Here is a 24,074-nt window from a genome sequence, read left to right on the forward strand (position 1 = left end):
TTATAAGAAATATTAGCTAACCATAAGACACATATATACACATTTGCGAAAAATAAGATTTAAACATGTTTATTATAACCTTCATCACCACTTCCCATCATGAACAATTCAATTTAAATAACAAATTTATAATTTCACATAAAACATTAGTACTTATTTCATATATATTCTTATAAGTCACAGGCCAAATCACTGATCTTGAAACAAAGTATTTACATTACCCTTCAACCAACTGAACGATTATGATACTATGAAATCAACAATCCTTTAGTTGTCATTAACGACCATCTAAGTCCATAGTCCCCAACACAGAGACTGACTATGTAATCAATAATTCTTTAGTTACCATACCCGGCTAACTAAGTCTGTAGTCCCCATCATAAAGGCTAATTATGTAATCAATAATCTTTTAGTTGCCATCCCTGGTTAATTAATTACATAATCCCCGCTAACTATGTAATCAATAATCTTTTAGTTGCCATCCCTGGTTAATTAATTACATAATCCCCGCTAACTATGTAATCAACAATTCCTTAGTTGCCATCCCAAGCTAACCAAGTCAATAGTTCCCAACACAAGGGCTTAATTAATTTTATCGAGGACTTAATTGCAAGAAAAATAAGTTTTTGAAGTCAATTTGGATGTTAATTGGAAGATATTGAAGTTTGGGGGCTAAAATTAGACTTTGAAAAGTTTAATTGGTGAAATCATGGGCTTTATTGTGAAAAAAATCAAATTTTGTAGGCCAATTAAGGACTTAATTGCATATTCCCGAGACTAAGAACCAACATGTAAGTGGCGCTCAATTTCGGGGGTAGAAATTGGTGAAATAAAGGACCAAATTGAAAGGAATTGAAATTTTGGTGGTAAATTAAGGACTTGATTGCATAACCCCATGCCCATAAAATTAGATGTTTACACCCTAATTTTTCTATAGAGGTCTCCAACTTCTTGTCCCCGATCAACTTTCCTTGCATTTTGAAATTCTAAGCTGATCGAGTTGGCACCATTAAATGAATGAATGTGAAGCTACAAACCTTCAAATTGAGAAAATTTGAATCCAAACAAAAAATATGCACCTTCTCTACCAACTTCAGGTGGTTTTCAATGACATTTATATTAAAGTTGCTCCGGCGAAGCCTCGAAAGTGATCAACCTAGTCAGTCTTGATTGTGACACCCATTTTTCAAAAACAACCTATTTTTTCTGTGTGTTCACACTTAAAGCTTCTTAAAGGATTCTTATCAATGGCTTTAAAATCTCCCTCTCTAGATCAAAAGTCCAAAAATAGCTTTTTGCCCTATAAGTCTAGCAAAACCACCAAGTACCTCTAAAACCAAAACCAACATAGTACAAGAGCTTCTAGTTGTTAGCTTTTGTCCATAACCCTCTCATTTTGATCAAAGGGCTAACTTTTAATCAATCTTTGAGGGAATCCATAAAAAAAACCTAGAAAAACCCTATAAATACCCTGAAGAGGATAAAAAGAAAAAAAAAAAGAGAGAGGAAAAAACATGGGAAAATACTCTGTTAATATACCTTATTGTTAAAGTTCAAGAGCTTAACATAGAAGGTCTAACAAGCTTTTATAAGAAAGAGAGTGAAAGGGAAAAAAGAAGAAGGAAAAAGAACATAAAACAACAACCTATAGTCGACAAGCTTGGAGAAAATATAGCCATGTAAAAACTCAAGGGTAGAGTCCATATGACCTGCCTATTCATGCTTTTTTAATGTTTAAACCTTTTTTGATGTTTTTTCAACTTGTTTTAGTGTTATGATGTTTTCTAGTTTTGTTTTGATTAATACATAAAAATATTGTTTTATTATTTAAATCTTATTTGGAGTTGTTATTGATGCTATTAAGTGTCAAGATAATATGTTTATAATTGATTTTGATAAAATAGGATAGTTTTGAATTTTGGTAAAAGGTGGCAGTGGATGTTTGACACCTTTTCTATTTTGTTAGTGTATGTTCTTGGTTTTTATTTTGATGTCAAAAGGCGGTCTAGGTTTCAAGTGTTCAAAGAGTTAGTTTTGAATCAAAATTTGATGTTTTTGTTGGTTGTCATTGGAGCTGTAGTTATAAAGTTGGAATTTAATGTATGTTTATGATGATTTGATTTGTTTTTGTTAGTTCTTTTGATTCAACTATGCTTGATATTGACAATGTGGGTTATGAGGATTAAGAGCACTGTGTTTAGAGGCATAAAATGTTTATTTCTAGGGCTTGGCAGTGCTAGGCAATGACTAGGTTTTTGTTATGTTTCTAGGCAATGTTCTTGGAAAGAACATTGCTTTAGCCTCAGGATTTGAATCAAATTTGGTCAATTTCTTTACACAAAACCTTTCTTTATACTTGATTAGTTAATAATCTAGGGTTTGTTATCATCAATAACATGTTTTTTTTTTGTTTTAATCCTAGGGTTTCCATTTTGAACCGAAACCTATTTTGATAAAATCATGATTTTTTAGTGATAATGGAAATGAATGGATGCTAAATTATTAATTCTTCTTTGATTTCTAACATATTTGTGTTCTTGGTTTGTCCGTATCTGATCTGATTTGGGAGTCATGTGACTAAGTTTATTGTAAACGTTCTTTGAGTTCTTTATTTTTTTTTGTTTAATCTGTTTTGCTCAAGAATTTTTTAGTTTTTGTGTTTAATTTGTTTTTATTTTGCTTTCCTTTTGTTTTGGGTTATTTTTGGGTCGAACAAAAAATCTTAGGTCAACCCGGTCTGGTCAATGGCTAAGGTTTTGTTTGGTTTGCAACTATTTTAGTACAAGGAATTTAGGCTTAAAGACATGTTTGGCAAACCCGTCTTTAAACTTGTTTTGACAGTTTTGTTTTAAATAAAAATGGATTTTTGCCAAAAAGTCCCTAATATAAATTCCAAAAACAAAATTCTAAAAAATTTCAAGGTCAAATTTAAAATTATTTATAGGTCCTTTGCATATTTTTTCAGCAATTTTATTTAATATCATAATTGTAGACCTATACTATAAAATGCTGACTTGGTATTAAAATACTCGTTTTTTGTCAAAATCTGAAAACTTTCCAAAATTTCTAAGAAATATTCTTATTAAAAATATATAAAAAATATGTTTTAATTGGTGTGCATACAACCAAGTCTCTCAAATATTAAAAATCATATTTTGGCTTAAAAAAATATACATGGTATGATTTAGTTTTTTTATATACACAAAAATTTAAAAATATCTATACACGTACTTTTTTGAATTTAATAATCAGTTTATTAAATCCATGAGATCTTGATCAATATTTTAAAAACCATAAAAAAATGTTTTTTTAGAGTTAATAGTCAACATTTTGATATAAATATTGTTCCTACAAGTAGGCTGGTATTTAAATAGTAAGTGTTGACTAGAAAATTCTTATAATTATTTCGGATATTCATTAATTTTAATTGAGAGTATTTCTCATCATGATATATGAGTTGTGAAAAAACCTTTTACCTTCTAAGATAGGTCAACCCTGTCAAGACATCTATATGGATTTTTTCCCACAAATATTTATTTGGGTTTATGAGCCCATAATAATTTCAAAATACTAGATTTATTCATCATCATAAATCTTTGTCTTAAGTCATAAATGAACCATCGGTTAGGAGCCCATCAATATTTAAGCTACACCTAAACCATACAATGTAGTTTATCTCAGGTAAGGTGCGTTAGAGAGTACTAATACCTTTTCTAGCCACAACCAGTCTTTTACCCTAGAATTTCATATAAGATCAATCCACCCGGGTTTTCTAGTGACCCTAAACCATACAACTAAGTGGCGACTTATCAATCCTAATGTCTTGCACTGCATGCGCATGTGCGACACATTGCATCATTATAATTATCATCTTTTAACTTCAACATATCAAAATTTCCATACTTTTACTTTAATTATTTGACCCATTCTTTTCCATTTTATATTTTGTAACAATGTTAATTTTCCGAGTTTTCCATAATAACAAAGCATCACCAAAATTTCTAATTAAACCATTCCTTGTTATTTCAAGTATTTTACATAATCTCAATTAAACTCTTAATAGTTTATAATCTAAATGATTAGTACTTAAAAATATATTTTTATCAAGGTTTTATATTATCATTTTGCACTTAAAACATCAATAACTCCTTAACTAAAGCATGTTTTATAATAACAAGTCTGATACTATAAGATACCTTTAATTTATGTTAAATGTTAATCTTAAATGCAGGCCTATCACATAAATCAAAGGATTGATTGATGAGTTTAACTACTGAAATTGAGAAGATATTGTTAAGTCATTGGGTCATATTTGAAGCTGTAGATCTTGGATTTCAATTTGGTTTATATGGCTAGAAAGATAAGACATAAGCCTAAAACATTCATGAGGAGTGAAAGACTCAATTCTGCTATTTGGAAGTCCAAATCTTAGCAACAACAGAGAAGTCAGAATCTGTCCTGCAACCCAGACATTGTTCTGTGTTCAGCCCATATCTCGAGTTCTAGAAGTCCAAATGCACTGATTCTTTTTTTGTTGGAAAGCTGAGACAATTTCCTGGGACAATTTGTACAAAGTCTGACGTTAGCAATGATGTTTTATTCAAATAAGAAGATAAGGATCGTCACCAAGTCAAGATGTGGCCACCCACTCAACAATTAGTCATCAAATCAATAGTTTCAAATTTTGGCCTGTAAAAGGAGGCATTTGCCATGCATTTAGGCATCTTGGTTTTTAGAACAAGATCATGTTCTTGCTCTCTCTTTACATTTTTGTAATGCTTAAGTTTTGTTTATATTATTCTCTTGTTTATGCTTTTCATTTCCTTTCCTTTACTTAGTTAACTTATATCTTATTTATGTTCTTATCTTGTTTATTTATGTTTCTCTTCTTCATTATGTTTAGTTAAGTTTATTATGTCAAGGTGAAAAGGTTACACTAATGGTGTAAGAATAAGTATAGTATAAACTCAACATGGACTTTAATGTTTGATACAAACATGTTTTATATTTGTTATCTTGCTCACTTTTAATAATTTGCTTGTTAAATGATTAATCTAGATTTATGGTGTATAACCCTTGGTACAACAAATACTTGACACTTTCATAGCCCAAACCGTATGGTATAACCGACACCTGTGCTATGAAAGGAAGTTGATTTGTTGTTAACATAAGTTATAATCATGAATACCTGACAACAGTTACAAGTATTAGCATTACTCGAATAAGATAATTAATATAATCATGTTAACAATTTATAATCCGATTGGAAGCTCTTTTGTGTGTGGTTTCCAGTTGAGCAATAAGAGTTTATACTATACTTGTTTGAAATACCATTAGTGAATCCTCTAACCTTGACAATTGTTTTTATCATTATTTAATCCTTATATCAATATCACATGTCAAAGCTCTCTTCAACTTAGTATTATTATTATTATTTATAATTTATATAGCTAACCTCCCTGTGGTTCGACCCTGGTCTTGTTGGCTTATTTATTACTTCGACACTCCTGCACTTGGGAGAAGACATCAATCTTTTGGTCGTGTCAAGTTTTTGACGCCGTTGACGGAGAGGTAAATTCTTGTATAAATTATAATATTTATTTTATTTTCACTTTTCACTTTTCTTATATCTAACTTTGTTTCTTTTGTTTTGTTTTGATTCCTTTTCTTTTGTTTTCTTCTTCCTTTTATTCTCTTCCTACATGTGCATGAGAGTTTGGTTGCGTACATTAAGTGGTAGACTTTGTAAGGTATCCTCATCATTTTAAGAAAATATGGCCAAAGAAAATAACCAGTCGCTTCATAATAAGAATAATGAGAATAACCGTGTTAGAACACTTAGAGACCACATGAATCCCACAAGAACAAGTGCATCCTCATACATAGTTTTCCCTCCTAATGCATCTCATTTTAATTTTAAGCCAGGCATATTTAATTTTTACCTTCTTTTCATGGCTTAGATTTAGAAAATTCAAACATGCATTTAAGGGAATTTGAGAAGGTCTGTAACACCTATAATGACTCAAATTGTAGCATGAATATCATTAGATTAAAGCTTTTTCCTTTTTCATTAAAAGATAAAGCTAAAACATGGCTATAAAATTTGAGACTAGGATCTATTAGTGCTTGGGATGAAATGCAACAATAACTTTTAAAGAAGTTTATTTCATCTCACAGAACAAACTCTTTTAAAAGACAAATCACCACTTTCACTAAAAACTTAGGAGAAATATTTTACCAATATTGGGATATGTATCGAGACTTACTTAATACTTGCCCTCATCATGGTTTTGAAACATGGAGATTGGTTTCACATTTTTATGAAGGGTTAACACCTGAGATAGGCAAATAGTTGAATTGATGTGTAATGGAACTTTTGAAGATAAAGACCCTAATGAAGCAATAGAATACTTAGACTTGCTAGCTGAAAATGCTCAAAATTGGGACACTACAGGCACTTATGAGGCACCAAGTAAAAGTCAACCTCATATATCTAGTGGAGGAATGTACAACCTTAGGGAAGATCATGACCTCCAAGCCAAGTTTACATCTTTAGCTAGAAAAGTCAAGGCACTAAAAAAGAGTGGTCAATTAAAATATGTTCAAGATATTGTGTGTCAAATCTGTGAAACCAATAAAAACTCAACCAATAACTGTCCAACTTTGTCTTCTTTTAAGGAATGCCTTAATGAACAAGCTCATGCTTTAAACAGTTTCCAAAGGCCCAATCATAACCCATACTCGCAAACATACAACCCTGGTTGGAGAAATCACCCAAATTTTAGTTGGAAGAGTGATAACAATAATGCACAAACTTCACAGCCACCATTTCAAGCACACCATAATTTCCAAAAATCTCATGGATATGCACCTCCTTATGCTCCACCTCCTACAAGAAATCTTGAGGAAACATTGTATACATTCATTGAAAAGCAGGAGACAATCAACACTCAACTTGCTCAAAGCATGATAGATTTTAAATATACTCTTGCGAAATTGACATTTGCTCTCAGTTTTCAAAAGAAAGGTAAGTTTCCATCTCAACCACAACAAAATCCAAAAGGGCAATACAATGCAAATACAAGTAGTTCCGGAAGCCAACACATGGATCAAGTCAAATTAGTCACTACTCTTCGCAGTGGTAAGGTTATTGAAAAACCCATTCTTGAATCTTGTGAGAAAGATGATGAGTCAATCTCTGAGGGTAAGGAAGGGGTTGAATCTGAACATTGCAAAGAAAATACTGATTTCCCGCCGGCACTTCCATTTCCACAAGTTATGACCAAACAAAGGAAAGTCAATCTTAACTCTGAAATCTTTGAAACTTTCAAACAGGTAAGGATCAATCTACCTTTGTTGGATGCTATTAAACAGGTACCTTCCTATGCTAAATTTTTGAAAGATCTATGCACTGTGAAGAGAAAACTAAATGTAAAAAAGAAAGTCTTTTTATCCGAACAAGTAAGTGTCATTCTTCAGAACAATAATGCTTTGAAATATAAAGACCTGGTTGTCCTACAATTTCTTGCTTTATTGGAGAACATAAAATTGAAAGAGCTTTACTTGATCTTGGAGCTAGTGTGAATTTACTTCTATATTCAGTCTTTTAGAGTCTCAATCTAGGTGAGTTAAAACCAACTTCTGTAACTCTCTTACGTGCTGATAGATCTGTAGAAGTGCCTAGAGGAATAGTTGAAAAATGATTAGTACAAGTTGATAAATTCATTTATCCTGTGGATTTTATTGTCTTGGACACACAACCTGTTGAAACATGTAATTTATTTCCTGTTATTTTAGGACGTCCGTTTCTTGCAATTTCTAATGCATTAATTAATTGTAAGAATGGACTAATGAAGCTATCTTTTGGAAACATGACATTAGAGATGAATATTTTCAATATTTGCAAGCAACCTGAAGATGATAATGATTTACAAGAAGTGGACTTTACTGAAAAATTAGTTCATGATCAATTTCAAACCACTTCTAGTGAAACTGAGATTGATGAATTTGACGATGTGCAAATGATTTATTTTCAGGAAGAATCAAAGGCAAATAGTTGGAGATCAAAAATTAAGGAATTGCCACCATGATCAATTGAGTCCATACCTTCAAGTTTTCAACCACCAAAACCTGATTTGAAGCCATTACCATTCAATCTCAAATACTTATTTTTGGGAGAAAATGAAACTTTTTCGATAATAATCTCTTCCAAACTTAATGCACATCAAGAAAGTAAGTTATTACACACTCTATAAATGCACAAAAATGTATTAGGATGGACCATAGTCAGACATTGTTGCGATGTCGCGGTCGCACAAATTAATTACCCTAGCTTCAAACACAACACACAAGATAGTATAGAACAAGCAAGGGGTCGATCCCATGAGGAAGATTCAAGTCAGATTTTTATGCTAGATGATATGCAATTTGGGGGGGGGTTGGACGTTATCTAGGCTAAAGCAAAAGAAAACAGAAAACTATCAAACTAAATTTAATAAAATCAGAAAATTATCAAGAGAACAAACCTTGGTCACAAGCACACATCCACCTACAGAAATCAGAACTGATCATGGAAACGAAACATCAATTTATATTCTGAATATTTATCTCTTCTTAACATTGGTTAGTTAACGGATCCGCCGTATAACTAGCCCTAACCATCAAACAACCACAGTGTCCGCACTAGTAATTTAATTCAATGGCAGCCTTAAGAACTAGATAAGTTGATTAATCAAGAAAACATAACTGTCCGCAGTCTATGTTTGATTTGATTGAATGTTCTCCCTAAGATTAATAACGTAGATCCGCTACAATTATTAAACTCAGTTGCTTCACAAGTTCATATACCACAACTCCGGTTTTGATATCAAACTTAACAATAGATTGTCTACAATAATAACTTAGAGTCCGCTCTAGCAATTAAAATAAACAATCATAGGAAAAATAAGCATAGGAGAACAAACATATTCATCATATAAACTGAAAAGAAAAGGTAAAATAAATCTCACAGTTCTTGAAATCCGAAGGTTTCCGTGTCCTTGCAACCAAGAAAAAGTGTTTAGCCTTGCATGTTTGTTGAACAACTAATCAAAAAGAAGGAAGAATGCATAATTTAGGGTTTCTTAGAGGAAGGGGGCGTTTTTCTCTCCTTGGCTGGCTGCCCCACTTCTCTTCTCTCATTCTTTTTATATCCTAGGAAACCCTAGGTCTCTATTTTACAAAATAGTCCTCCATTAAGTAGACTGTTTACATTTAAGTACTTCAATAACTATTTTCCTAAAAAAGAAGAAATAGCCTTGCATGAAATCTTCAAGCTTTGACTTAGAGGAGCTAAATTGCTGAAATAAAAACTTGGATATTGGTTTAGATGCTTTGGAACGTAATTTGGACTCGTTTCTTCACGAAACCTGTTTGCTAGCAGAATTCAGATGTCATCTTTGAAAAATCATATCTCCCTCATATGACATCTTTTTTGGCTGAAATGTTGAGCGTTTATATAACTTTGAGTCATGAATCCAAAAAAATTGAGTTTGCATCAATTGGACTTCTGTAGCTCCAGATATTCAAGTTGGAATGGCCGAAGGTCAACACTGGCAGATTGCGAGATTTGACTTTGAAGGCTGCGATTTCCATGCTCTTCCTTATTTTATTTTCTTGCCTTAGATGTCCAGAAAGGTATGGATGTTACCTTTTTAATTCCACTGGAATCACTTCATTTCAACCTCTAGAGCTCACGCTCTGCACAAAACATCGACTGAAGGTCAAATCTGCCAATTATCTCCAATTTACTCCTTTTTGCATCTTTCATCCAAAAGTGCCTTCAAAACATAAAACAAAGAATATCAAGGCATTATATATATAAAACATAGGCAAAACACTAGTTAAATGTGGGTGAAACTATTGAATAATATGGTTGCATCAGACATAAAAGGAATTAGTCCTTTGATTTGCACACACATGATCTATTTGGAAGAAAATGCTAAACCCTCTAGAGAAATGCAATGAAAGCTTAATCCTAATATGAAAAAAGTAGTGAAAAATGAAGTCATTAAGCTTTTAGATAATGGAATCATTTATCCTATTTTTGATAGCAAATGGGTAAGTCCTACCCAAGTTATACCCAAGAAGTGTGGAGTCACTGTGATAACAAATGAGAAAAATGAGTTAATTCCAACTAGGACTATTACTAGTTGGTGTATGTGCATTGACTATAGGAAACTTAATTCAATGACTAGAAAAGATCATTTTCCTTTTTATCTTTCATGGATCAAATCCTAGAAAGAGTTGCAGGTCATGTATTTTATTGTTTCCTAGATGACTATTCAAGTTACAACCAAATTGAAATTGCATTGGAAGATCAAGGGAAGACTACTTTCACATGTCCATTTGGTACTTTTGCATATTGAAGGATGCATTTCGGATTATGTAATGCACCAGCCACGTTTCAAAGATACATGCTTAGCATATTCAGTGATATGGTTGAACGTTTTCTTGAGATTTTTATGGATAATTTTTTTGTTTTTGGTGATTCATTTGATGATTGTTTGACTAACTTAGAAAAGGTTTTGAGCAGGTGTGAAGAGAAGAATCTTGTACTGAATTGCAAAAAATGTCATTTTATGGTAACAAACAGCATTGTACTTGGTCATATTGTTTCATTGAAAGGAATTGAGGTTGACAAATCTAAAATCGAGTTAATTGCTAACTTGCCAACACCAAAATATATTACAGATGTTAGATCATTCTTCGGACATGCTGGTTTTTATAGAAGGTTCATCAAAGATTTTAGTGTAATATCTAAGCCCTTGAGTAACCTTTTAACAAAGGATAATATTTTTGAATGGACTGAACACTGTGAAGAAGCCTTTGTTAAACTTAAAAACTTGCTTTCTTCTGCTCCTGTCATTCAATCTCCTGATTGGTCATTACCTTTTGAAATAATGTGTGACGCTAGTGATTATGTCATAGGTGCTGTATTGGGACAAAGAAAAGATAAGAAACCCTATGTGATTTACTATGCAAGTAAAACTTTAAATAGTACTCAAATGAATTACACCACCTCTGAAAAAGAATTACTTATAGTAGTATTTGCATGTGAAAAATTCAGGGCTTATCTTGTTGGCTCACCTGTTGTTGTTTTTAGTGATCATGCAGCATTGAAATATCTTCTTTCTAAGAAAGATTCTAAGGCTAAATTAGTGCGGTGGATTTTTTTACTTCAAGAATTTGGTATCACAATCAAAGACAAGGCACTAAAAATGTTGTTGCAGATTATTTGTCAAGATTGACAATAGATTTGAAATCTGACATCACACCAATTGATGACTACTTTCCTGATGAATCTTTACTTTCTGTCTCTACATTGCCTTGGTTTGCTAATATTGTTAAGTTTCTTGTTTTAAGATAATTGTCAGCTCATTGGAGTACCCAAGACAAAAGAAAGTTCTTGAACGAAGTGAAGAACTTTTATTGGGATGACCTTTATTTATTCAAATATTATCCTAATCAAATATTTCGAAGATGCATTCCTGACAATGAGGTAAGTAATGTCATTAAATTTTGTCATTCGCATGTGGAGGTCATTTCTCATCAAGAAAAACCACTGTAAAAATCTTACAAAGTTGATTTTACTGGCCCACCATGTTCAAGGACTCACATGCATTCTGCAAGACTTGTGAAAATTGTCAAAAGTTGGGATCTATTTTAAAACGTTACATGATGCCTGTAAACACCTAAGAGAAATATATATATATATATATATATATATATGAATTGACGACGCAGTTTTCGCTACCAATTTCTGCATCGGTAGCGAAGCAGTTTTTGCTGCCGATTTCTGGATCGGCAGCGACGCGGTTTTCGCTGCCGATTTCGTGATCGGCAGCGACGCGGTTTTCGCTGTTGATTTCGTAATCGACAGCGACGCAGTTTTTGTTCTAAAAAAAATTAAAATTAATTAACTTAAGGAGCTGGGAGGGAGGGGTAAAACCGGTTTTAGATAGACCAAAACAAGGATAAGAACACATCTAAACCAACCCCTAAACAACCCACCTCATTTCATGGGGAGTATAAATACAAGGAGGAGAGAGAGGATGATCCATCCTCTTCCCAAACAGCAGCTGCATGTCGTTATTCCCTTCCTCTTTCAGAATAGAAACCTAAACCAAACTAGTAGAGAGTGCTTTGTGAACGTGTGAGGGAAAGATCAGACCTTTAGAGAAGATTGGTCAGCTGCCTAGAGGAAAGGAAAAGGAGGGCTGGAAAACGTGAGAGGAAGAAGAAGTAGGAGAACCAGCAGGAGAAGAGGAAGAATAGTGTCAAACCTTCCTCAAGCTTAGTTAGATTCGAAAGGTGGTGCGTTTGGGATTGGACCATCGTTCAAGACAAGAACAACCCACAGGTGGAGCAGGTAGGTGACTTGCACCTTCCTTTTTCATACGTTGAATAATGAAATACTTTAACATGAATATTACCATATTGTGTTAGAACCGATATTAGATTGTCGAATGCTTAAATGTTGAGAAATGAATGATTAGCTTCGGCTAATGGCATCTGAATGGATGGCCGGGACAAAGAATGATTAGCTTCGGCTAATGACATCCGAATGGATGGCCGGGACAAATGAATGATTAGCTTCGGCAATGGATGGCCGGGACAAATGAATGATTAGCTTCGGCTAATGGCATCTGAATGGATGGCCAGGACGAACGATTGATTAGCTTTGGCTAATGGCATCCGAATGGATGGCCGGGACAAAGAATGATTAGCTTCGGCTAATGGCATCCGAATGGATGGTCGGGACAAATGAATGATTAGCTCCGGCTAATAGCATCCGAATGGATGACCGGGACGAACAATTGATTAGCTTTGGCTAATGGCATCAGAATGGATGGCCGGGACAAAGAATGATTAGCTTCGGCTAATGGCATCCGAAGTGGATGACCGGGGTGAGTGAATGGTTAACCTCAGCAAATGATGCCTTAAGAGAATAGCCGGGTTTAAAAGTATGGTTGATTGCCAAAAATTGGTGCATCTATATGTACTACAAGCTGTTTATACCAAGTACATGAAGAAATTATAAATGTTAATGCTTTATTTAACTGTCAGTCCGCTTAGTTACCATTATTATTATTATTATTATTAAGTAATTACATTCTCTTAAATGTTTTGTACTGCTGCAAGGACGTCACACCAACGAGACGTCTAGGAAACTCGATACACGGGAACCTACTTTTGCAAGGAATCATGTAAATGCATTCTAAATCGCAATGTATTTTGTATGAATCAATGTACTAAATGTTTAACTTTTATTATATCCTTTTGTTTAAATTTGTAATGGCTATTAGTAGGATAGGAATGCAAACTCATGTCTATGTATGCATATTTTTAATATGAACTTCTAATCATGCAACCATAATATTACGTGTTTATGTAAGATTCACTTTTAAATGAAATGTTGATTGTATAGATTGTATCTTGATGATGTGAGGGATTAGGTTCGCTGATTACCGGCACCATGTGTGTTAGGTATGTATATATATATATATATATATATATATATATATATATATATATATATATATATAAATTACTATTGTTTTGGGCTTGAAAAACTAGGTTGTTACAATACCTTTAAATCCTATTCTTGTCATTGAGATATTTGACTGTTGGGGTATAGATTTCATGGGTCCATTTCCTCCATCATTTGGTTTCTTGTACATATTAGTCGCAGTAGATTATGTTTCAAAATGGATAGAGGCAATTCCAAGTCAAAACAATGACCACAAAACAGTGATAAAGTTTTTGAAAGAAAATATTTTAAGTCGATTTGGAATCCCTTGAGCCATGATAAATGATGGTAGAACACATTTCTGCAACAAGACATTTAAGTCTTTAATGAAAAAATATGGAATCATACACAAAGTTGCCACCCCTTATCACCCTTAGACAAGTGAACAAGTAGAGCTTGCTGATAGGGAGATCAAATAGATCTTTGAGAAAACAGTGAACCCTAATAGCAAAGACTAGTCTTTAAGACTTAATGATGCACTTTGGGCTTATTGAACTGCTTATAAAACATCATTAGGTATGTCACCTTATAGACTAGTTTATGGAAAACCTTGTCACTTGCCTGTGGAACTTGAACATAAAGCTTATTAGGCTATTAAAGCTTTCAATTCTAACCTTGATGATGCTAGCCAGCTGCGAAAATTACAAATAAATGAGCTTGAGGAAATAAGAAATGATGTATATGAAAATTCAAGAATTCATAAAGCAAGAATCAAAGAGTTTCATGACAAGAAAATACTAAGAAAAACATTCAATGTTGGTTAAAAAGTCTTTCTTTATAATTCTCGACTCCATTTATTTCCTGGAAAACTAAGATCAAGATGGAGCGGTCCTTTTATTGTGAAACATATGGATCCATATGGGGCCTGTGATATTGAGAATCCAAGGAATGACAATGTTTTCAAAGTAAATGGGCATCGTTTGAAAGTTTACTTTGACAATTTTTTAGTTGAAAATGACTCTATTGAATTGAGTGATCTTGTATATAAAGATGGATTCTTTTTCTCACATTGTTTTTGTGTTTCTTTTTGGTGTGAATTTTATTTTGCTAGTCTCTCTCACCCCGGTCAAATGGCGGATAATGGTACTCCGTGACTTAAGTCGGTTCTTTCAGTTTCCTATAATAACTGATATTTATATATATGTTTGTGCAATTCTTTGCTCTTTCTCCCTTCTTTGAATCTCTTCTCCAATTCTCATTTGAAAATGGACATCACTCTTGAAAAATTAAAAAAGTATTTTCCTGCTTTGCCTCAAAATGCGATTGCAAAAATTTACCATGCTAGGTGTGCAAGATTGAAGTTGTTAATGAATCATGGAATTCCTGAAGATATTCATTGGCTAATTAAAGCAAAGGTCTGATTATCAGGTGAGTCCTCTAATTCTTTCATTTCATATATGCCTAGGACAGGTAAAAATACTTTTGCAAAGAAACGTCGTGCAAAACAACTGAAAGTCTGTCACAGATGTGCCAGATGGACTTGTAATGCAACATGTCATTCTTTAGGAATGATATCTGTAAACTGTAAAGATAAAATACAATTAATTAAGGATAGCCTGAGTAAGGAGTCTTTAAATAATCTTCTATTGACTCTTGAGACACATTCTAGTGGAGATGTGCATCATGCAATTCATGATTTATGGCCACAATTCCATAAAGAACATGCTCGACATAGTCTTGGGAATCTGACTAAAAAAGACCATGTTTGCCAGTTTTTAAGAAAACTGGATGGGAAGGCTATCCCCGACATAGAGGGCGTTTAAGCCATTCTTGGACGTAAAACCAAGGGAAGATGTGAGCCACAATCACAACTACCTGTACATACATATGCTTTTTCAAAATAAATAAATAAAGAGAGAGAGAGAGAGAGACTCCAGCTGGCCTACATATAGGTGGTATGATTGCATTTTCAATTTCTCATTTATAAAATCTTCTTTTCCTTCCCTTCATTTCTACTCAACTCATACATTCAACAAATTTAGAAGTGTGTAGAAATGGCAGGTTCCTCAAGTCATCACATAAGAAATATTTGTGTTTTTGGTGGATCCAGTCTTGGGAAATAAAAGGAGTTTTTAGAATCAACAAATCATCTTCGTCAGGTATTAGCTGAGAGAAAGATTCATTTAGTGTATGGGGGAGGCAGCCCTGGGTCAATAGTTGTATTTTTAGGAGGCAGTCAAGTTTTGGGGGTCGTCCCCAAAGCTTTAGCAAAAGGGGACATCATTGGCAAAACAATTGGAGAGGTACTAAAGGTCCCCATAATGTCTGATCGACTGAATGCAATGTTTAACCATGCTGATGCCTTCATTGCTTTACCAGGTGGTCTGGGCACATTGGAAGAGATCTTTCATATTTCCTCTTGGGCCCAACTGCACATTCACCATAAACCTATAAGTATGTTAAATGTTAATGGTTTTTATGATAATTTGTTGTCTTTTCTTGATCAAGCTGTGGAACAGAAATTTCTAACATCTTCGGCATGACAAATCATAATCTCTTCTGCTATTGCTGAACAATTGATTAACCAACTACAATCTTTCATCCCTGTAATTGATCCCTCTATGAGCCTTCATTTGTGAATCCTTGTGTCTTTTGGTTTTATTAATAGCATATTATTTTGTTTTGTTATTTCTTGTATTTGTTTAAGTGTGTTTCAGGTTTGTCAATGTTCACTGTTTCAGGTGATGTCTTCTATACTCTATCTTTCTACCTTATGACATTGAGGACAATGTCTCGTTCTGGTTGAGGGGAGAGGGTAGTAGTTGACATAAAAAAAAAACTAACTTACTAACTGTTTTTGCTATTATTAAAACCATTTGACAAAACTATTATTAAAATGGCAGAGTAAGGAGGAATTTTATTGACTCTTGAGACGTATCTTAGTAAATATTCTTATCAAGGTCTATTAGAATACTTCTTGAAATATTCAGGTTTACAAACTCTCGCATTGTTATCACTTGATTCTACTCATATACTCATTTAACAAATATTCTTCAACCTTCATTTTCACACACACACTTTAACATATGATTGTGGGTTGCACATTGGATTATTACATTATTTATGTTCTTTTGTTAAAGGTAACAACTAAGGGAAAAGGATAGTATATAATTTGCAAAAAAAAAAAAACAAATTGATAATATTGATGATAATAAAAACGTAGATAAGTTTGGTTTCGTAGCGTCCCTAACCTAAGCAATTAAGTCCAAAAGTTTTAACACCTAATACCCTAAAGTCAACTGACTTGGGAGCTATTCGCCCAAAGCTTATTACATGGGTTAAGGAGAAAAGCTTAAAGGAATCAAACATTATACTATCTACGTATCAGTATCTGCAACTTGAGTTACTAAGCTCGTAGGGGTGTCTCAACACCTAATGCCCTAAGACCAACTAGTATGGGAGTCATTAGTCGAAAGCTCGTTACATGGGTTAAAAATACATTTTGTTTTAAGTTATATGTATATATATTAAAAAAAAAAGAGAAAGAAAAAAAGATGATAATAATCCCAACCCAAGTTAACCTTAAACATTAGAATAAAATATTGTTTTCTTCCAATAAAAGCCCCATCATCTATGTTTTCATACATTGAGCATATAAAAAGGAAGGTTTATTAATATTTTGTTTAAGAGGTATTGAGCAGATATATAAATTTAATGAGAGTTTGTTTATCTGAATAAATTAATGAAAGTTGAATGATGAATGTCTTGCTTTGTGGAACTTGCAAATTGTTTTTCTATTTTAATACTTTGATTACTAGGGACTAGTAATAAGCTGGTTGAGGGATGTGATTAGTACTTAAAAGTGCATTCTCTCTAAGGCTTTATATCATCATATTGCACTTAAAGTATCATTAAATTCCTTAACTTAAGCATGTTTTATAATAACAAGTCTGATAATATAAGATAGCTTTAATTTATGGTAAATGCTCATTTTAAATGCAGGCCTATCACATAAATCAAAGGATTGATTGATGAGTTCAACTACTGAAATTGAGAAGACAAAGAGATGGTTAAGCTTAGAAAAGAGATGCTAGTTCAGTCCAAACTGGAACACTGTTCAGTCATTGGGTCATATCTGAAGCTGTAGATCTTGGATTTCAATTTGGTTTATATGGCTACAAAGCTAAGATATAGGTCTAAAACATTCATGGGAGTGAAAGACTCAATTTTGCTGTTTGGAAGTCCAAATCTTAGCAACAACAAAGAAGTCGAAATCTGTCCTGCAACCCAGACACTATTCAGTGTTTAGCCCATATATCTTGAGTTCTAGAAGTCCAAATGCACTAATTCTTTTTTTGTTGGAAAGCTAAGACAATTTCCTATAACTTTTATGCGGACAATCTGTTCAAAGTCTGACATTAGCAATGTTGTTTTGTTCAAACAAGAAGATAAGGATCGTCACCAAGTCAAGATGTGGCCACCCACTCAACAATTAGTCATCAAATCAATAGTTTCAAATTTTGGCCTATAAAAGGAGGTATTAGCCATGCATTTAGACATCTTGGTTTTCAGATCAAGAACATGTTCTTGCTCTCTCTTTACATTTTTGTAATGCTTAAGTTTTGTTTATATTAATCTCTTGTTTATGCTTTTCATTTCCTTTCCTTTACTTAGTTAACTTATATTTTATTTATGTTCTTATCTTATTTATTTATGTTTCTCTTCTTCATTATGTTTAACTAAGTTTATTATGTTAAGGTGAAAAGGTTACACTAATGGTGTAAGAATAAGTATAGTATAAACTCAACATGGACTTTAATGTTTAATACTAACATGTTTTGTATTTGTTATCTTGCTCACTTTTAATAATTTGCTTGTTAAATGGTTAATCTAGATTTATGTTGTATAACCCTTGTTACAACAAATACTTGACACTTTCATGGCCCAAACCGTATGGTATAACCGACACCTGTGCTATGAAAGGAAGTTGATTTGTTGTTAACATAAGTTATAGTCATGAATACTTGGCAACATTTATAAGTATTAGCATTACTCGAATAAGATAACTAAGGTAATCATGTTATCAATTTATAATCCGATTGGAACCTCCTTTGTGTGTGGTTTCCAGTTGAGTAATAAGAGATTATACTATACTTGTTTGAAATACCATTAGTGGATCCTCTAACCTTGACAATTGTTTTTATCATTGTTTAATCCTTATATCAATATCGCATCTCAAAGCTCTCTTTAACTTATTATTATTTATAATTTCCCTATGGCTCGACTTCGGTCTTGCCGGGTTATTTATTATTTCGACTCTCCTACACTTAGGAGAAGACATCAATCATTTGGTCGTGCCACCTTGCTTTGTGGAACTTGCAAATTTATGGTAAATGTTCATCTTAAATGCAGGGCATAAATCAAATGATTGATTGATGAGTTTAACTACTGAAATTGAGAAGACAAAGAGAGGGTTAAGCTTAGAAAAGAGATGCTGGTTCAGTCCAAACTAGAACACTGTTCAGTCATTGGGTCATATCTGAAGCTGTAGATCTTGGATTTCAATTTGGTTTATATGGCTAAAAAGCTAAGACATAGGCCTAAAACATTCATGGAAGTGTGAGACTCAATTTTGCTGTTTGGAAGTCCAAATCTTAGCAACAACAAAGAAGTCGGAATCTGTCCTGCAACCCAGACACTATTCAGTGTTTAGCCCATATATCTTGAGTTCTAGAAGTCCAAATGCACTAATTCTTTTTTTGTTGGAAAGCTAAGACAATTTCCTATAACTTTTATGCGGACAATCTGTTCAAAGTCTAACATTAGCAATGCCGTTTTATTCAAACAAGAAGATAAGGATTGTTACCAAGTCAAGATGTGGCCACCCACTCAACAATTAGTCATCAAATCAATAGTTTCAAATTTTGGCCTATAAAAGGAGGTATTAGCCATGCATTTAGGCATCTTGGTTTTCCCATCTCATTCTCTTTTGCATGCCATTCAACTATTATATTTTGCATATATTTTTAGTGTTTAGTTCTTGGATATTTTAATTTTTTATTATTGTAAATTTGAGAGTTTTCTAAATTATAATTGAAACTGTTAAAGTTTTGTATGTTTTAACTTAGAGTCGGATCCATTTAAGCTTTCCAAGTCCAACAAGTCTAGGTTTTTGTGTTAACTAGGTTAATTAGGTTATATATATATATATATATATATATATATATATATATATATATATTAATCCAAATGAATCTAAATTACAAGTCACTCATATTTTAGATTTACTCACAATGCTTAAAGGGTGTTTGAAAGTATAGTGGTAGTTGTTTTTAAAAGTGTTTTTCACTTAAAAATATATAAAAATAATATTTTTAATTTTTAATTTTTTTATATTAGCACATCAAAATGATATATAAACACAAAAAGAAAATATTAATTTGAAATAAAACTAAAAATTAAAAAATTTAAATTTTTTTAAAAATATAAAAATAAATATTGCTTTAAATTTATGAGTTTTATACTGAATAATAATAATTAAAAAAACAAACCAGCACCTTTCTTTTTCTTCAGCTTTTTTCTCTCACCTCCTGTCTTATCTGTCACTGCTCTGTGTTCAAAAACTCGTTATGGCATAAGGTCTGATCATCATTCACTAGTCTCGATTCAGGTGCTTTCTTTCTCATTTACAAGTGTTTTCTTTTATGCTTTTTGACAGTTGTAACGTATGTATAGATTCTTTATATACTTATCTCTGGTTTATTGCCATGAGCTAAATCTGGATTTTTTTTTTTGTTTTTTCTTGAATTAAGCTTGGTTTAGGAGCTAGTTTTGAATCCAAGTTTTGGGTTTTCTTTGTACGCATGAGTTTAAGGGGTTATTGTAAATTTCCTCAACTTTTGACCTTTGCTTGCATGATTGGATGATACAGAGATCTGGGTATTCTTTTATTGTAAATTAGGTTTAGCTAGCTGAGCGACCAAGTTTTTTGTACGGGTTGTTGTTTAGTGTGTTTTGTTTTTGTGGGATCATTCATGAGAATTGGGAATTATAAGGTTTTGATTTATCTTTCGCAGTTGGTCATGAGTTGGCTGGTTTAATGAAGGTTTAGAGAGTTTTTATGGTTTCAGTGTGTGGGACCCTGAAATATTTTTTTCAAGGCATATAATGTTCCATTTCTTCAACAAGTCATGGCTTTACCAAAATGAAATATCCTTTAGATTAAGAGTTGCTAGGTGACGTAAAACTTATTCCCTTTTCTGGAGTTTAGTCTAATTAAAAATCTAAAAAAGTGACCACAGCTTTCAATGCTGTTCAAAAGTATGAAATAGAAGTATTTGAATAGTTTCTATATGAAGTTCTTGTATGTTTGCAAGTTCACCATTTTTATCACATGCTGTTTACTTTGCAATGTAAACTTGGCGGGGCTTAAGTAACAAGTAAATCTAAAATCATTTCTTATTTTCAGTGATTTATATATTTCTTCCCTCCTTTTTGTATACTGCACATTTTCATTGAAACTGATTTCTCTTTCCTGTCTTGTTTTCTTGAGCAAGATCAACTTTCACCGAGGCAGGTCATTTGGAGATGGCTACCTATTGGTTCCGGGGTAGAATGTGAGGGATGGTGTTTGCGAAAGAGCTTATTCGAAGAGGTTATAACTTCGTCAGATTGTCATCTTCCATTCCTGAATATGGAGGATGAGAATGGGCTCGAGCTTAGTTTGGGTCTAGGTTGTGGTGGATCATCTTCCAAATCCAAAGGTAAAAATGGCAGCTCTTCAGATACTAGGATGGATAAAGGTGATAGAGGCAACAAATTGGTAGATGATTTTATAAATTTTCTTCATGGTACTACTACCCAGAAGCAAGATTCAAGTGCTAGATCTCAAAGAAGTGATTCAGTGAAACCTCAAGAGTTCTTTAATGACCTTACCAAGAACAATGCTGAAGCAGATGCTTCTATTAACTTGAACAGTAGGGGGCTGTGGGTTTCAAGCACTAATAGATCTGCAGAAAATGATGAAGAAAAAAGACCAGACCTGGGTAACAAGCGTAAACTATTTTTTGATGAGTTAAATAATCAGAAGAAGCACGAGAGAGATGCTCATCATGCTGATTTACATGACAAGAAATCACATTTTTTAATAACCACAGAAGATGGCTCAACTGTGAAACAGTTTATTGGAGTTGGAGGTCCGCCTGAGGCTACAAAGGAGGTTCGTGGATTTTCTGATTCAAGTGTTGTGGAGTTACAAGGACAAAGGAGGCTCAATGGTTCTTCAGAAAATGAATTCAAGCAGGGAAACTTAAATTATGGACTTCCATTCTCAGTCCAACCAGTAAGCATCATGAATGTGCCATACTCATTTCCTGTGAATAAGTCTAACTCTGTAGGTGCGCCCAGCACTTCAGGCCATCCAATAACAGGCATGATTCAGGTGTTGCCTACTTCAAATGGTGAGCAGCGAACAGGGAACCAATCTGTGAATCCTGGAAATTTGCAAGTTATGTTTGGCTATTCCCCAGCCCAGCTTCCGACATTGGATAAAGATAATTCCTGGGGCTTGATCTCTCATATTCAACAGTTCCCTGCTTCCTATGCTGGCAGAGCTCTGTCAAATGCAGAGAAGCAGAATGATGGGCTGAAGATTTCTCAAGGTCTTTCTTTTCACTATATATCGTTTCTTTAATCTTTTCAATTCTTAAAGAATATATGGTGGGAATCTCTAATTTAGAAATGGGTGGGTGAGATTTTAATGCCACTCTTTCTATCTTCATCACCATGCACAGAGTCCTGACCTTTCCTGCACATGATCATTATGTGATTTTTTATTTTTTTTACATTTAATGCCTATTGATGGCTTTAATCCTTTCCTAGGAAGACAGATTGATTAGTCTTATTAAAACTATTGAAGATGTGGAAAACTGGGACATGAGTGTCTGTGTGTGGTTATGTGTAAAATTTAAATAGTCAATCAATATCATCTCTGCATGAGACCCCATATATAGTATGGTAAGGACAGTAGATTGATTGTATTGACTTTTCAGATTTAACATGAAAGATTATTATAATTGTTCCTTTTCTTCTAGATTATCTCTGCTATATAGTCATTACATCTTGTATGCTTGATTGATTCATTGGCTGCTGATATCGATACTATCCCACTATTTCTTATTGTAATCATGATTTTAAGTCAATTTATGCTGTTTGTGGATTATGATTTATGATTCAAAATGAATCTTTTTTAGCAGCCATGCAAGCTATTGCTCGAAATTTGACTGAGGTTGAACAACATGAAGGGAGCACATTGGGACAGGCCAAAGGCGACGGCAAACAACTTATTGTAGAGGTAGGCTCCTCTTCTCATACTGAAGATGATGTGAAAGGAAGCACCATGAACCTTAGGCCAAAGGATGCACCCAAACAATCAACAGCAGAAACACTCTGTTTTGATTTTTCAGCCATAAAGCCAGGTATTGGCCCAGCCATGAAATTTGGGGGATGTGGTTCGTATCCAAATTTGCCATGGGTATCTACCACATTGCCTGGCCCAAATGGCAGAACGATTTCTGGTGTTACCTACAAATACAGTGCAAATCAAATCAGGATTGTTTGTGCCTGTCATGGTTCCCACATGTCCCCTGAGGAGTTTGTTCGACATGCAAGTGAAGAAAATGCTAATCCAGGTAATGGCAACAGGTTAGCAACATTCCCAGGAACCAATCCTGCCGCCTCTACTCAGAGCTGAAATGTACCATTTTGTCCACCCAGACAAATGACCCGTAGTGAAGCATAGTCTGCAGATGACTCTGTATACCTTTTGTGACATCCGCCCATGTTTTTGCTTTAATTGATCACTGATTTATTTTCAGCTACATTGGTTACTGCAATCAAATAGTGCGGTTGTATGATATTCAGTGGTCTTCTTTTCTTTGTCCAAACAGTACGTTAAATTACTTAAATGTAAATTTCCCTTCTTTTTGTCTAGGAAAATGTGATCCTTGTAATTAAGACGCGTAAATCTCTTGGCAAAACTCTGATATAGTCCTGGCCGTCGAAAGGGTATCTCTCTTATCAAAAAACAGGATTTGAACATGGGATCCCCGTTTAATGAGGGTTAATGTAGTGTATGATAAAGAACTCCTAGTATTTGTGAAACATGCATGCTTGCCTGTGAGGGAGCATCAAGGAGTGTTTGATGACCCTTGTTAGTTGTTTGGTCTTGCACATCAAAAGTCAAACAAACTGTTTTCCATTTAAAAACCCCATCTCTTGTAGGATCTTGAACATGCGCATTTCGAAACTAATGGAAACAAAATGGACTCAGTTCTCTTGAAAAATATAAAAATAAAATTGAGGGTTTTATGGCTAACAGCAATAAAATATACAGATTGATGTTGAATAAAGATTATGTAGATTCATTTCCTGAAAGAAGGCTACGTATATGCGCTTCTTTAAGATATTGCTGTAAACATCAATAACCTTGTTCTTTCTGGTTTAATCCGTTCTTATATAATAAAACAATCTTTTAATTTTAATTATACTTTAATTATAATCTATC

General features: G+C 33.5%; 1 protein-coding gene across 4 annotated transcripts; it reads left to right on the top strand.

Annotated features, from left to right (window-relative positions):
* Positions 1-20,049: 20,049 nt before the first annotated feature.
* On the top strand, positions 20,050-23,506 carry LOC133689338 (ninja-family protein mc410-like). 4 transcript variants are annotated; one of them, XM_062109162.1, is made up of 3 exons: positions 20,050-20,180; positions 21,067-22,170; positions 22,762-23,506. In XM_062109162.1, exons 2-3 carry the CDS (start codon positions 21,204-21,206, stop codon positions 23,259-23,261), a joined length of 1,467 nt encoding a protein of 488 aa, XP_061965146.1. In that variant the 5' UTR covers positions 20,050-20,180; positions 21,067-21,203; the 3' UTR covers positions 23,262-23,506. The 4 variants fall into 4 exon arrangements, with proteins under 4 accessions (XP_061965146.1, XP_061965147.1, XP_061965145.1 ...); XM_062109163.1 differs by having other exon boundaries at positions 20,054-20,149; XM_062109161.1 differs by lacking the exon at positions 20,050-20,180 and having other exon boundaries at positions 20,187-22,170.
* The last annotated feature ends 568 nt before the right edge of the window (positions 23,507-24,074 follow it).

This window comes from Populus nigra, chromosome 3, assembly GCF_951802175.1.
Source record: "Populus nigra chromosome 3, ddPopNigr1.1, whole genome shotgun sequence".
NCBI classification, from domain to species: domain Eukaryota; kingdom Viridiplantae; phylum Streptophyta; class Magnoliopsida; order Malpighiales; family Salicaceae; genus Populus; species Populus nigra.

What these genes read in the sequence shown, in the direction of transcription:
- LOC133689338 (XM_062109162.1), top strand. Translation starts at nt 21,204, where the DNA reads ATGGAGGATGAGAATGGGCTCGAGCTTAGTTTGGGTCTAGGTTGTGGT. An exon ending in TGGGCTGAAGATTTCTCAAG is followed by an intron (nt 22,171 to 22,761) that starts GTCTTTCTTTTC and finishes AATCTTTTTTAG; the next exon opens with CAGCCATGCAAGCTATTGCT.